This window comes from Orcinus orca, chromosome 4 (genome assembly GCF_937001465.1).
Source record: "Orcinus orca chromosome 4, mOrcOrc1.1, whole genome shotgun sequence".
NCBI classification, from domain to species: domain Eukaryota; kingdom Metazoa; phylum Chordata; class Mammalia; order Artiodactyla; family Delphinidae; genus Orcinus; species Orcinus orca.
In genome coordinates this window covers 110,864,681-110,879,500 of record NC_064562.1, presented here as the reverse complement: position 1 = coordinate 110,879,500, position 14,820 = coordinate 110,864,681, and the positions used below count along the sequence as shown (strand labels likewise).

The 14,820-nt window shown below is 42.0% G+C and overlaps 1 protein-coding gene across 9 annotated transcripts in view; it reads right to left on the bottom strand.

Moving 5' to 3' along the window:
- The window catches only part of LDB2 (LIM domain binding 2), a 380,705-nt gene that overhangs the window by 240,714 nt on the left and 125,171 nt on the right, over positions 1-14,820 (bottom strand). For all 9 annotated transcript variants that reach the window (XM_004282526.4, XM_033410699.2, XM_004282527.4 and 6 more), the window contains exon 2: positions 365-467. In XM_004282526.4, coding sequence (XP_004282574.1) covers positions 365-467 — 103 coding nt within the window. The remainder of the gene's footprint in view (positions 1-364; positions 468-14,820) is intronic.

Genomic DNA, 14,820 nt, shown 5'->3' with positions numbered 1-14,820 from the left:
GGATATATTTTTAAAGGGAACTTCGGAAGCAGAGCGTTGGGTGTGAAGTGTTGTCAAGCATAAAGAAGGGTCGCAGGGAAGAGACGGACGGCAAGTCTCCACAATGCAGCTACCACTTATCACTGGGGGGCTTGGTTCACATTTGCCTCGCTCTCTAAACTGGCAAATGCCCAAACATCCTAAGCCTCGAAGGAAATCTCCTGCTGCCAAGTCGGGCTGCCACCCGGTGACAGTGCCTTGATCAGAGGCAGGAGGCCGGGATTATTGTCAGCCTGTCAGCACTGTATTATTCTCTGAAGACCCCTGTGGTTTTCTTACGGGCGCAAAATGAGGGAATATTAGAGAAAATAAACTTCTTTCTTACTGTATCGCTTTGGTCCATCTTCCAAACAAAAGGAAAGGGTTAATGTGGCATCATCTTCAAAAAACTCGGTGGCAAACGCATCCCACCAGAGGTTGTCGCTATCCTGCAAAAAGACAGATCATGTATTTAACAGGCAAGAGTGGAAAAATATCTCAAAGGGGAAAAGAAAAGGGAAAAAGGCAGAAAAATCCAGTCATCGGTGGCTTGGGACTTAGCATATGTATGTGGGTGTTCTGGAAGGGGTGTGGGCAGGCGTGTGGTCACTCTTCAAATTAATTGCCTCGAATGAGGACTGAATTCCAATTCAATAAACGAGTTAATGCAAAGCAAATGAAAATTAATTCTCGAGGACATATTTGGGGAGATTTAATAAACGTATTCTGGAGCACAATGTGACGTTTTTTAAGAAAAAGATTTGCTTTTAATGTAAAATGCATTCAGCTTTTTCCCTCTCTCTTTCTCTTTGCTCATTTAGGAGTCCGATTTTACAAACAGAAAGCACAATATTACAACCAGGTTAAGGAGAAGAGTACATTTTTTAACAATAATTTATTCAAAAAAAAAGTTGTGTGTGGCTTGTAGTCTTCCTCTACGCAAATATCCCTATAAAAGATACAGGTATGGCTACACGGATTTATGTAGAAAGATGAGTTTGTGCACGAGCAACCATCACATGCATATGGATTGTTCTTGAGGATTGGTTTAAGATTATAGGCAATCACTTGCTCGCTATTAAATCAGTTATTAAAAACAGAATAGTTCAGCAGAATGCAAACCAGCCACATGAACTCTGTTTGTTTGTCTTGGGTTGAATGTTTCCCTTGCTCATCCAGAAAATAATTTGAAATTGGCCCAGTTGAAGGCCATTAAAATCATTGCTAAGCTTCAAGGGCAGGGGAAGGGCCTCCTCTAACAGGGAATTAGGAGGGTTATGCAAAGTGTTACATTTAAAAGGGGGAATCATATCTGGGCCTCATTCTCGGTATAGTGCTCAACTTACCCTCAAATTCTTAAGCACAATCTTTTTACAGAGAATTGTTGGTTAGCGCCAGCTTTCAGGGCAAGATGTTTCCCAGCTGCCTGTCAGATGGCGGAAGGACACAGAGGGGCCCGCTGCTCCTCTCTTAAAGGCCCCCACCCTGGGGCCCCGGCCAAGGTCTCACCAGCCTCTCTTCCTCCCATTAAGTTGTTCTGCTTATGACAACATTAAGTTGTTGTCACTGGCAGGCCTTGGGAAAAAGCCTTCAGTCCCAATGGGAATAAATAAGGGGCCACTGAAGAACGATGCTGTTCCTCTTTTCAGAAAAGAAGAAGCTTAGACAAATGAATGTCCTTGTCTCTTTTTCTCTGGCCTCCTCCCAATCGCCATACCAAAAGCCAACACTTTTCTTAGTAGAATACAGTAAATATAAAACCATCCAGGGGTATATCATGACTCCACATACAAACTACCCCCCTCCCATCTCCCTTCAGAAACAAATGTTTATTGAGCACTTATTACGTGCAGGCCCTCGGAATATACAGCAGGATAAGAGATTGGTCTCTACCCTCAAAGGGCTCAAACCCACTGGCAGGGCGCAGCCGACTGAGCATCAAACAGACAGCCTCGCTCCACACCTGAGACCACGGCACAGGGCCTGAATGCTGTGGAAACTGTCAGAGCTTCTAGAAAAATCAGTGGGCTTGGAAGTGAAGAAGCAGCTGGGGCAAGAAACCCTATTTGGGAGCCTGGATACACAGGGTTTTTTTCATTTCAAATTGCTATACGGATGGAAAAAGAATAATGGTTAACATTTATTGAGCGCTTACCACATGCCAAACACTGTTCTAAATACTTTATATACGTTTTCTCACTCGCTCGTCATTACCACCCTGATTCTTGGTTTTGTTTTGTTCTTTTCCCTTGTCAGTACGATATCAGTTTCTTGTGAGTAGGGGCTGTGTTTTGCCTGCTTCTCCATCTCCCAGGCCCCAGACGGTGACGAGGCCATGGTATTACTCAATGAAAGCTGTTCAGTGACTGGCTGGAACTGCTCACGTTATCATCCCAGTTTTACAACTGCAGAAACGGATTAGGTGGTGAAGGTAACTTGCCCAAGTCCACTCGGCCGATAAACAGCAGAGCTGGTGTTCACATGTAGCTTTTTAAAATACTCACGTTCATGCCATAATAGTTATTAAGTGTGGTGTCAAAATGCCGGTTCAAGGAATGATTGCCCCAGAACTATATTTTAATCATGTAATACGATATTAGAGAGAAAATGAAAGTGGGGGGAACGCTTTCAGAATTCCTATATAGGGACTGGGACTCTCGGACATCTGAGATCTGCCCCGGTCTCTGCCGACTCATTTCTCTGGCGTCCTTGGGAAGGCAAGGGCTAGGGTTCAGAAAGAAGGAAGGGAGATGGAAAAGGGCATATTTTGTCTCAGGCTGGTTTCTCTTCCAGCTCCTCGCTGTACTTACTGTCCCACATGCCAGGACTCACGCCCAGAAAGAGGCCAGCACCATGCGGTAGGGCAGGTGGTATTACAACACTGGTGGAATTCGTCCTGCGGGCAATCCTCAGAGGAGGCTCATCCCAACACTACCTCTTCCCAGCCAGGTGAACTTGGACAACTTATTTTACCTCCCTGACCCTGTTTCCTTACTTGGAAATTAAGGATAAAGATAATGATAATAATAACAACAACAGTAATAACTATCTTCACAGCAGATACAACAAGAGTTACATTAATAACTATTTTGCAAGGTAGATGTGAAAATTCAATAAGTTAATGGCTGTAACGTGCCCAGAAGAGTGCCTGGAACACAGTAAAGATCAATACAATGCCCCTTTCCTACCTTTATCTACCATCTTTGACACCATTCCTAAGGGATGAAGCATTCCATGCTCTAAAGAACTCTACATGAAAAATGTTTATAGGGCTTCCCTGGTGGTGCAGTGGTTGAGGGTCCACCTGCCGATGCAGGGGACACGGGTTCGTGCCCCAGTCCGAGAAGATCCCACATACTGCGGAGCGGCCGGGCCCATGAGCCATGGCCTCTGAGCCTGCGCGTCGGAGCCTGTGCTCCGCAACGGGAGAGGCCACAACAGTGAGAGGCCCGCGTGCCGCAAAAAAAAAAAAAAAAAAAAAAAAAAAGTTTATATATCAAGCACGTCTCCAAATCACTTCAACTATTTGTAACCCATTTACTTGGCAACAATACCTGTCTACAACACAGTGAAAACTCTGAATGGAAATTGATCAACTCCTTTTGGCCTGCTAATTGTTCACAGGCCCAGTGACTAGATCAGTTCCTCTACCTCCATTTTCCTGTCATCTATTTCCTGGTTTTTAGCACGTCTGCTAGAAAACGGACTAGTGGAAGGTAAAAGCCCAGGGAGAACCCAGGCTGATCTGAAGTCACTAGGAGAAAAGAAAGGATTAAGGCTGTAAGGAGGTGGGAGAATTGTCTATGAGTAGCCATACAGGTTACACGGGGCCCAGAGGAGTGTTGGCAGAAATCAAGGGGGGAGGGGGAGTGATGACCCAAGAAGGGGGGATGACATTTGATTCAAACTAACTATAATGGAACATGAGATGAGTCAATGTCTCAGGAAATGTCAGGACAGTTTTGGTAGGAGAAGGTCATATCAGGTGACTATACACACACAAAAAATCAATTGGCTTTGGTCACAAATCTTGCAAGAACATTCCAAAACTAAAAATGTGATATGTGCTTTCACAGGGCAAGACACATAATAGGTACATAATAGAATATATACACATTTTGGCTGATAGAATGAATGAGTGGATGAAAGACTGGAATTCCTTTTTGTTCCATCAAAAACCCAACTCAAGAAAATAACTTACACAGTTTTTGTGAGCTCTAGATGGTTGACCCTACTTTGTCTATTGGCCTATATTTTTAAACTGACACACAAAAAATTTGGATATTATTTTTAAGCTATAGTTGTCAACTGCCCCCCAACACACATATATAAGGCTTCTGAGTTAGTCCTTAGTTATGAGAGGAAAAATGCTGATGGAGAAAGGGAATTAAAAAGTAGTATTTTTAAGAAAATATTACTAAATGTCAAGTACAGGCCAGTCTTAACTTGGCTTTTTTCTGAAGGAAGGAGATCATGGAAAGAATACGTGTTTGGGGGGCCCTGGGTTAACAGTAGTACCCATAACTCAATATTTTCTAAGTTTTTTCCATGAATTGAACCATCTTATATTCACAACTGTCCTAATTGCCTCCAGGGGTAGAGCAGGCATCCTTAGAAGAATTTATACCCTTAACCTCTATGTTACATTGGCTTCAACATATGAATTCTGCCTCTTATTCGCTGATGACCTAAGTCATGCCTCCTAACTCGTTTGCATCTATTTGCTCATTTGCAAAGTGGGAACAATCAGTTCAGTGGACTGTGAGGGCTAAGGAGAAACTGCCCAGCACATAATAGTTGCTCAATAAATGGCAGCTATTATTATTTTTTCTTATGGTCTCCTTTGACCTTCAGATATTTATAAACAGAGAATCTGAATTTCAAAAAAGTTAAACTCCTTAGTAAAGATCAGACAGCTAGAAAGTGGCAAAGCTAAAGTTCACACCCAAGTCTGCGTAATTCCAGTCTATTTTTTTAAATAGCAAAATTGAGAGGAAGGTACAGAGAATTCCCACACCCTCCCTGCCCGCACACATGCATAGCCTCCCCTGTTACCAACAGCCCTCACCACAACAGCAGATTTGTTTGTTACAACTGATGAACTGACCAGGCCAGGTTTTCTCCAAATAATTCTGCTTAAAAAGTGATTTTCCACCTTAGGTTGAAGACAAAAAGATTCACAAGAGTAGAAGAAGAGGCCAGCATTAATTAGCAAGAGGAAATTTTGCTTGAACAGATCTCCTCCTCCAGTTCTTTCAGATTTTGCCCACTTTCCCCCACCTTCATGTTGTTTTTCTGAAAATAAACCTCCTCTTTGAACAGCCCTTCCTTCCATTTGGCTGGCTGGTAGAGTTCCTGGGATCAGTGAGGCAATTTTATGGAAGACATTTGCCTAATGACTAGGCCAGGAGTCCAGGCAGCCGCTGCAATGCAGCTACAAAGACCTATGCTAAACCAAATACGAAATCTCTGGCAGAAGATCTTACAGTGTGACTGGTGGAATCTCAGTTCTCAGCCACAGAGCTGAGCTAACAGCCTCATGAGTTGTGGACAATGATAAAAAATCAGTGCCACCATTATTCAACGTCTAGATGTCAGTCATCTAGATGGTCTGAGCCTCGCAGACAAAGGCAACATGTGCAAGAGACCAAGGAAATAGAAAATGACTGGTCACGATTCTGCGGTTCTATCTATCCACAGGCTAACACTTCTGTCTCCTGATCGCGTATTGGCGCCTCCGTCATTGGAGGAAGAACCAAGTAGTTCCCTTGGGAGCAGGTCACATGGCCAAGTCCAATAAGCTGACCAGTAGGAGGCTGTGTGAGGAAAGTTTCCAAGGCTGTTTCACAGCAAGGATTCCAAAGAGGAGCTCACTAAGTCTGGTTTCCCCTAAGGTGTGAAGGGAAGGTAGGATTTTGCTGCCCACTCTCCATGCGGGCAATCCCCTCCAGTCAAACCAATGTGGAGAATAACTAGGAAGGGCCTTGAGACTGACCAGCAGGCCCAGATCAACCTCTCAAGACTTGGAGGTAAAGGTTATGACAAATGCCTTTAAAAACAAACCAATAGCCTGAGGTTTTTGGTAGGTGGGGTGGCCGTGCACACCAGTTACTGCCACATAGCATAGATACAACATTTGGTGGATATATCAGAAAAGACATTCTATCCAGGGAAAAGCCACTCTTACCACTCTGGGCACCAGCATGGTCAAGAGTTGGCCTGTGTGGAGCCAAAGGACCCAGCAACTTACCTTGTCGAACCAAGGGTCCGTCTTTAACCATTTCCTGCCTCCTTGTCTTTGCATATGTTGTTCTTTTGGCCTGGCATGTCCAGCAAATACCAAGTCCCAGTCCTTTGATTCCTTTTTCCCCTGTCTCCTGTGCTAGGAAAGCTTGATACCTCTACCCCTGTTCGAGTGTGGATCATATTATAATTGAATCACTGCCTTGCAATATAAATTTATCTAAACTTGCGGCTGCTGTAGAGGACCATGAGATGCTAAAGGACAAGGACCAGGCATTAGGCATCTCTCCATCCTCAACAGATCTCCCACCTATAAATTACCCAGTAGGGAGTAGAACAGATGGTGAGGCCGTAACCACACAGTGAGTAGGATTCTTCCTCGGGGCTTCCCTGGTGGCAAAATGGTTGAGAGTCCGCCTGCCGATGCAGGGGACACGGATTCAAGCCCTGGTCTGGGAAGATCCCACATGCCGCGGAGCAACTAGGCCCGTGAGCCACAACTACTGAGCCTGTTCGTCCGGAGCCTGTGCTCCGCAACAAGAGAGGCCGCGATAGTGAGAGGCCCGCGCACCGCGATGAAGAGTGCCCCCCCCCTTGCCGCAACTAGAGAAAGCCCGCACACAGAAACGAAGACCCAACACAGCCAAAATAAATACATACATAAATAAATAAGTAAATAAATAAACTCCTACCCAACATCTAGGTATTGAAAGGTTGGTTTAAAAAAAAAAAAAAAAAAAAAGATTCTTCCTCGAAGATTGCAGGAATCTTAAGTCTAAACTCAGTGGCTAGGGGACCAGGGCAATGTACAAGCAGAGGCTTCTCTCTGTCATGTCACTGTTGCCTCACTTTTCATCAGTGGACGTACCAACCATGCATGTGACAAGTTCATATTGATGCAGAAATTACTTCCCACCTACACTGCCATTCCACTGAACCACCTTTGGGCATTTTTCTTGTTCTTTTCAGTGAAACATTGGTTAAGTGAATACACTTCATTGATTGTAACTTAAATAAGTGATGTTTAAAAATAAGTAAATAAATAAATAAGTGATGTTTTACTTTAGTAATTTTTAAAAATAGAGAATAGAGGATAATATGGTGAAGGCCTATGGCCCATTATCCAGAATTAACAATTATTAAAATAATATCTTTCTTTCCTTTTTAAAAGGAATTAAAAATTATAAATAAAAATAAACGTCCTGGGTCTCCATAGCTTGTTGTATTTTTCTCTCCCTTCCCCCAGGCTCCCATAAACAACCATTTCGTGAAAATCATACGGCCCTTCCTAGCCCATCTTTTATATTTATATACATACATAACTCTATTCATATATAGCCCTGTTTTATGTTTTTAATATTTTATTTAAATGATATCATACATTATGTTTCCTTCTTTAAACTTTTTTTTTTTCATTCGACATTGTGTTTTGGAGATGTCTCCATTTTATATATTAGGGCCTCTTCTTTCCTTATATAAGCTACATGGTAGTACACTAGATGAAAAGAATATATTTTATTTAAGCATTTTGCTACTAATGATCTCTAGACAGTTTCTAATTTTTTGCCATTACAACAATGCTGCGATAAGTATCTTTGCAGTGTCCCTTTGTGTTAATGTGTAAGAATTTCTCTGGGGCATATATTTAAAGCGGCCATGCCTAGGCATAGGGTGTGCACGTGTGTATATTTTGGCTCTTCCATTAGGAGGTCCCTATGCTTCCAGATTGAAGACTTCTGGTCTGAAGATGAACGGGTAGAGATGAAACTAAGAGCATTTCCAAGCGATATATTTCCATGTGAGACCTAATAACAAGATCCACAGAATTACAAAACAGAGTCCGGCTCTGCCAGGAGAAGGATGAGCATCTGAAAGTCCAAAGAATATGCAATGATGGAAATACCACTACTAATAAAAGTTTTCCTATCATTCTTTTAAAGGCAGAGTGTATCCCAGGGACTTCATTAACCAAAAGCAGGATGAGTTCTTGACACAACACAAGAAAGGAAGCATAGTTGCTTCATGGTCCTCCGAAATGGCTCATGAGACAGAATGATTGAGTACCAAACACCCCAATGTGTGCGTGCACAGGTAGGGAGTGAGGGCCATCTAACTCCATACGCTCTGCCACAAGGATTCTCATGGAGGTCATGCTTGCCTTTTCCTTTCAATCCTGGCTGTTGTTTAGTACCTGAACAGTGCATATTTAGTGCTTAGTGAATATTAATAAGTAAAAAGTGGATTCTTTTCCCAAAGCTGGAAAGTAACAATAGCAGAGAGCAGCCTCCAGGTAAATAAAGACGAAATTAACTCAGCCTGAACCCCGACCCGGGTGGAGGGGCGTGGCCTGCAATTCTCCGTATATCTTAATTAGGTAAAAACACCATTAAAGCTTCTCCACTCTAAGTAATCCCCTCTATATATTTCTGTGATGAAAATCCTTGGTCCCTTTGTCCCATCTCACAGGTGAGCCCAAGTAGCCCCGGCAGCCAAATCATATATCAGGATGAGAGAGGCACTCAGGTCAAATAGCAGAAGAGAGTCTTAATTATATTTAAAAATCCACAAAAGCATTTTGCTTCCAACTCGGATTGTCTTCCATTCCTATCTCTGTCCCTCTCCACCAAAAACAGGATCCTGGTGCCAGGGTTGCCCCCCAGCATCTTTAACTTAAGCACTGACAGGTTATGTGGGATTTTTGCCAGAGTAATTATTTTTCAATTCAACAATAATGAGAAATTACCATGGCAACCACTTGTCACGTGGCACACATACACCCCCTCCGAAGGATGAACCATACATAAAGCATCTATTTCTTGAAAAGTGTGTTTTTTCAATGAAAATAAACAGGTCAAAGTGGAGAGAATGTATGAAGGGGTCTGGAAACGGGAAGATGAGGAGGGCATTGACTTTCTTCAGTATCTTGCAGTTCTAGAAAACAATGATATCTCCTCTCCCTACTGTCTTATACACACGCACACAGAGATAGCACATTATTCATTTGTATCTTACCATTGTGGTCACTCCCATCTTACACATGTCAGTTGACCTCTCTTAGAAAACACTGCAGAAAAAACATGTGTCTCCAGGACCAAGACTGATGCACACTTGGCCAGACTCGCTTTCCCTAAATTTCTTTGCCTGTCACTTGCATATGTTGAGACAGAAGATAATAATCTCCTGCCAAATCTCCTGGCTTTCCCTTTCTAGAAGCTCTCACACACTGAAGGGGGTGCAGGTTTTTATTTTCTCTAACTACAAAGGTCTTTTTGCTTCCTTCATTTCTCCAAACCTAGGAGTCTTGTATCAAACCATGTTTATTCCAAATTAGCCGCATTTAATAATAGTAGTCAACAGTTACATAGCATTTCCGTGTGCCGGCCACCATTCTGAATCCATTGACTAATATAAACTCCTTGAAACCTCACAATGACCCTAGGGGCTAAGTCCTATTATTCATGCCATTTTATAGATGAGAAAACTGAGGCACAGAGGATTTAAATATCTGCTTAAGACTATGAAGCTAACAAGTAGCAGAGATATCTCAAACACAGGGACTCTGGCTCTTGAGTTTGGGCTCATATAAGCACTTTACTACGATGTTCTTTGTCTAGAGCAATGTTCTTCAAACTTTCTACTGTCTTCTTAGTTGTTTCAATCTCCAATTAATGCACTGAATGTTTGGGGCTCTGTTTCCTGAACAGACAGCTCAAAGCAAGGCTTTCCATCACATCGATGGAATTCTACATCGAGACACAGAAATAAAAGTAATAAGGTAAGATCATTTGCTCTCACTAGCTGGTAATTTTGAACAAGCATGTAATGAACACAGGGAGAGAATTTTAAATCCCCCCATTTTATTTAATGTTATGGAATTTTTTTAATCTCATGTCCCAGAGGTTGTAGTTTTTTTATATAAATTTATTTATTTATTCATTTATTCTTTGGCTGCGTTGGGTCTTTGCTGCTTTGCGCAGGCTTGCTCTAGTTGCGGCGAGCAGGGGCTACTCTTGACTTATTGCGGTGGCTTCTCTTTGTTGCGGAGCACGGGCTCTAGGCACACAGCCTGCAGTAGTTGCAGCATGCGGGCTTCAGTAGCTGTGACACGCGGGCTCAGTAGTTGTGGCTCACGGGCTCTAAGAGCGCAGGCTCAGTAGTTGTGGAACATGGGCTTAGTTGCTCTGTGTCATGTGGGATCTTCCCAGACCAGGGCTTGAACCTGTGTTCCCTGCATTGGCAGGTGGATTCTTAACCACTACACCACCAGGGAAGTCCCCCAGAGGTTGTAGTTTTATTTTGTTTTTTTTTTTCTCTCTCATTCTCAACTATGACTTTGTTTATTCTCAACTAAATTGCATTTGATTTAACAGTAAACGTTATCATTTTAACAGAGAAATTCTAAAACGGCATGTTACTGAGAGAGTAAATTATGTGTCTTGACAGAACATCTCAGGGTTTCACTCACAGTTCGAGGCTTCCCTTTTAGAAAGTGTCTACTACATTTCACTCCCCTGTGCTGCTGCCTTGGGAGAGACATTTCTTAAAACAGGCAGAGAGACAGGAATTGGCGTCCAGCAGATATGCCTCTGTAGCTAAATCTACATCAAACACCCCAAACACCTGGAAAAATCATGTATTTCAATCTCTGCCCTTGACCTACTAAAGTATTCATTAATTGTGAGGATTCCAAAGAGAAATGCTGTTTACAATCATCTAAAAATAATGACTAAAATGTATACAAGTTGAGGTGCCAAAAATAAGCTTTGGATTTATTGCAACTATTATGAAATCATAACTTTTTTTAAAAGTTTGGATGGGTATCCGCTTTATGAGGGCAGGATCTCTACCCGTGCCTGTGTATTTGCTAACACCTGGCAGGCATGCAACAAATAAGTACTCAATTACTTGATTATTTAAATTATTTCATTTAACAAATAAATATCTGTTTAATTAAAACCAGCATATTCTCAAAACCCTGAAGAAACACAATCGTGTTTTCATGATGGTTGGACACTTCTATTCTCTTTTTTGTTCACAGGTCTGTTAAGCAGGGGTGTTAAATATTTAATGAGTGACTCAACGAAAGTGCTTAGGAGTTTCACAACGAATTACTTTCTAGTCATCACAGAATCCTTATCAAGTTGGTACTTTTATTATCCCAATTTAAATGGGGAAACTGAGGCCCCAGGAGGTCAAGATATATACCCAAGGTCACAGACCAAGTAAGGGGCAACACTGGGATTTGCTTCCTGAATATTGTGATTCCTGAATGTTTGTTTCTAGCTGCAAAGTTTCACTGCCTGTCCTCATCTATACTATTCTGGTGTGAAGGAGGCGGAGTATTTTCTTCATAATTAAATTTCCTCTGTCAGACTCCAACCTGGAAACACGCACTCTGACATATCAAAAAATAATATACTAGGGACCCTGCGCAAACCCACTTTGAAAATGACCTAGCGAAGCATTACTCTAGCAGCATGGGTCTCGCTGGTGACAGTTCTGGGCGGCGAGCACCATACCTCATATTACATCATACCCTCTAGGTGTGAGAGGTCCTGAGAGGCAGGATAATGTGATGAGGCAGCAAGTCGTATATCTTGGGAAAAGTGCGCCATAAAACCAGGCACAAATTTTCTGTTCCAACATACACACAGCAGACAATGAAAGAACACTTCTGGAAAAGCTTGCAAGACGCAAAAGCTTAATTTTGTGACCTGCCCAATTGCATCGGAATCAAATGACAGGAATAATTCTTAGAGTTACCACTCAAAATTGGAAGGCCGTGCCGGGACTGAAGCAAGAAAAGAAAACTCGTGTTTTCCCCTCTTCTTCCTTGGGAAAAGGGAAAAGGTTTTTGTTCACAAAGATAAATAGAAGAAATCCAGCATAATCTCAAAACTCAGAAGGAAAATAACAGGTTTCTCTTGATGATGGTCGAAGGTCTCCATGTTCTTTTCAGTTTACACATCTGTTTATTGGGGTCTTAGATTCCCTCTAAGTCTGTATCACAGCTCCCAGCTTCTCCCTGGCCTCCAGATCCCTGGCTCCAGCTGTGTCACCAACTTCCCCCCTTGTTAACCAAAGAGGCGTCTCAGACCGAACATGGCCAAAGCCAGACCCACCCCTATTTTTACCACACCTCAAACCTATTCTCCCCACTCTTTTCTATGTCAATAATGTAATTCCAAGTTGTCATTCTCTTAGCCCAAACTTTTAGGACATATTCTTGACTTTGCTCTTTTGCTAAGTCCACACCCCCAATCCAACAGCAATCTCTTTCCAATCTAGAATGGAGCCCACCCACATTCCTCCCCCTCCACCTGTACTCCTTGTCTGGGCCTCCAGTACCTCCAGCCTGGACAGCAGTGATTGCTTCCTAATCTTTCTCTCTGCCAGCACTCTGCTTCCCTGTACCTGTGCTCTGCTGAGAAGCCTGCATGATCTTTGAACAACGCCCACTAGATTGCATCACTCCCTGTCGAAACCATCCGGTGGACTCCCATTGCTGCTTTCAGCCATGGAGCAAACTGCCCTGCGTGGTTGGGACTTGGTATTTTTCCTTGGCCTCAGTTCCCTTCATTGAACACAGCTCACGAGCCTGGGCTCTTGCAACACAGACCTTCCTTCTAACCCGGGGTCACACTCTGGTCCACCACAGAGACATTTGCACTTGCTGTTCCATCCATGAGTGATGCCTTTCCTCTACTTGACGTAGCTTTCTCTTCCTTGTCATTCAAATCTCAAGTTCTGTGTCACTTGTCACTAGTCTATAGGAGCCAACTTTTTTACCTAATCAGTCCATGTTTTTTCTCCAGGAGGAACTTATCACTTGATTTGGTCTATTTGTTGTCTTCCTACCTACTAAAAAACATAAGCTCATTGAGATCCTGCTGCCCACTTGGCTGTAGAACCTGGTACACAGTAGGTGCTTAATAAATGATGGCTTGAATAAACGAAAACACCAAAAAATGTGTTAAGAAAAAAGAAAAGAGAAATCTTATCAAAGAGACCACATTAATCTCTCTTTTGGACTTCTACAGGGCAACAATTCCCAGATCCAGACTTGTCACAGTGCATTTGGCTACAACTACATAATAGAGTACTAGGAATCTACCAGAATCTTTATTCCCTTTAATTTTTAAAATAAATATATATCATGAATTAAAAGCATTAAAAATATTCATGCCCTTTGACTTAGTAATTCTATTTCTGGGAATCCATCCAAAGGACATAATCCAAAACTATGTAAATGTTTTATATGCAAAAATATTCACCACAGGAGCCTTCATAATAGCAAAAAAAAAAAAAAAAAAACTAGAAACAATGTGCTGCCCTACAAGGGAGAAATGATTCCAGAAACCATGATAGAAAGAAAGAAAGAAAATAGGAATCTTTAAACATCATGTTTACCCATGGTTTATAATAACACAAAGGCATGCTTAGGTTATAATGTAAAATTAAGAAAGCAAGATGGATGAACAGAGCAGTAGGGCAGAATGGAGGGCTGAGGGACAGAAGCATGCATGGGACCTGGGTCTATGAAAGAGGTGGCCCCATGGGGGAGTGGGAAAGGATAGACAAATGGGTAAGTAGTGTTGGCTTTTCACATGGAAAAAATAAATTTGATTCCACTTCACATAACCAAATATAAATTCCAGATGGATGACACATATAAATGAAGAAAAACAAAGTTTTCAAACTATTTGAAGAAAAGAGAGCATATTCTGTGTGACCTCAGAACAGGGGGAAAATTTGTAAACAAACACAAGACAAATCATGAGAAACAAGCGATCCATTTGAATCCATCAAAATATAAACATTTTAGATGACAAAAGACATTGTAAACATGCTACAATATAAATGATGAGCTGGAAGAGGATTAGTAACTAGGATATATAACGAACTGTTCCAGATTAAAAATCAATAACATATAAAAGAGCAAAAAATGTGAAAGTACCATTCGCAGAAAGTGGTCAATAAAGCAATGAAGAGATGTTCTGTTTCACTTGTAGTCAAGAAAAGGTAAATTAAATCCAAGCCCTTGAACACCCATGTGATTGTCAAAAAAAAAAAACTGAACTATGCCACACGTTACTGGAGAGCTGAGGAAACGGGAACTCTCATGCACTGTGGTCACTTCTCATCGTAGTCTGAAAGCCCTGATGCACAAGGTAGGCAGATGCCAGCATTACCCCCCCACTCAGCACCTACCACTCTCCTGGACGTCGTTGCAGCCTGACAAACTTTCCCTTTATCCCTTCCGCCTCTTCACCTGCAATACTCCTCTCACCACACATATTTATTGTGTGTTTAATTATGAACCAAACACTGTGCATTATATATTTCAGGCTTTTGAGCATGATCAGGTAGCTACTATTATTATTCTCCTTTAACAAGTGATAAAGAAAAACCCAGCGCTCAGACAGGTTACTTAATTTTCCCATTCACACAGCTGGTACATGTTGGAATCAGTGTTCAGAGCCACGTCCTGGCTTCAGAACTCATCCCTTTTGACTGACATGAGACAGCAAATATCAGTAATAAGAGATCACATATAAG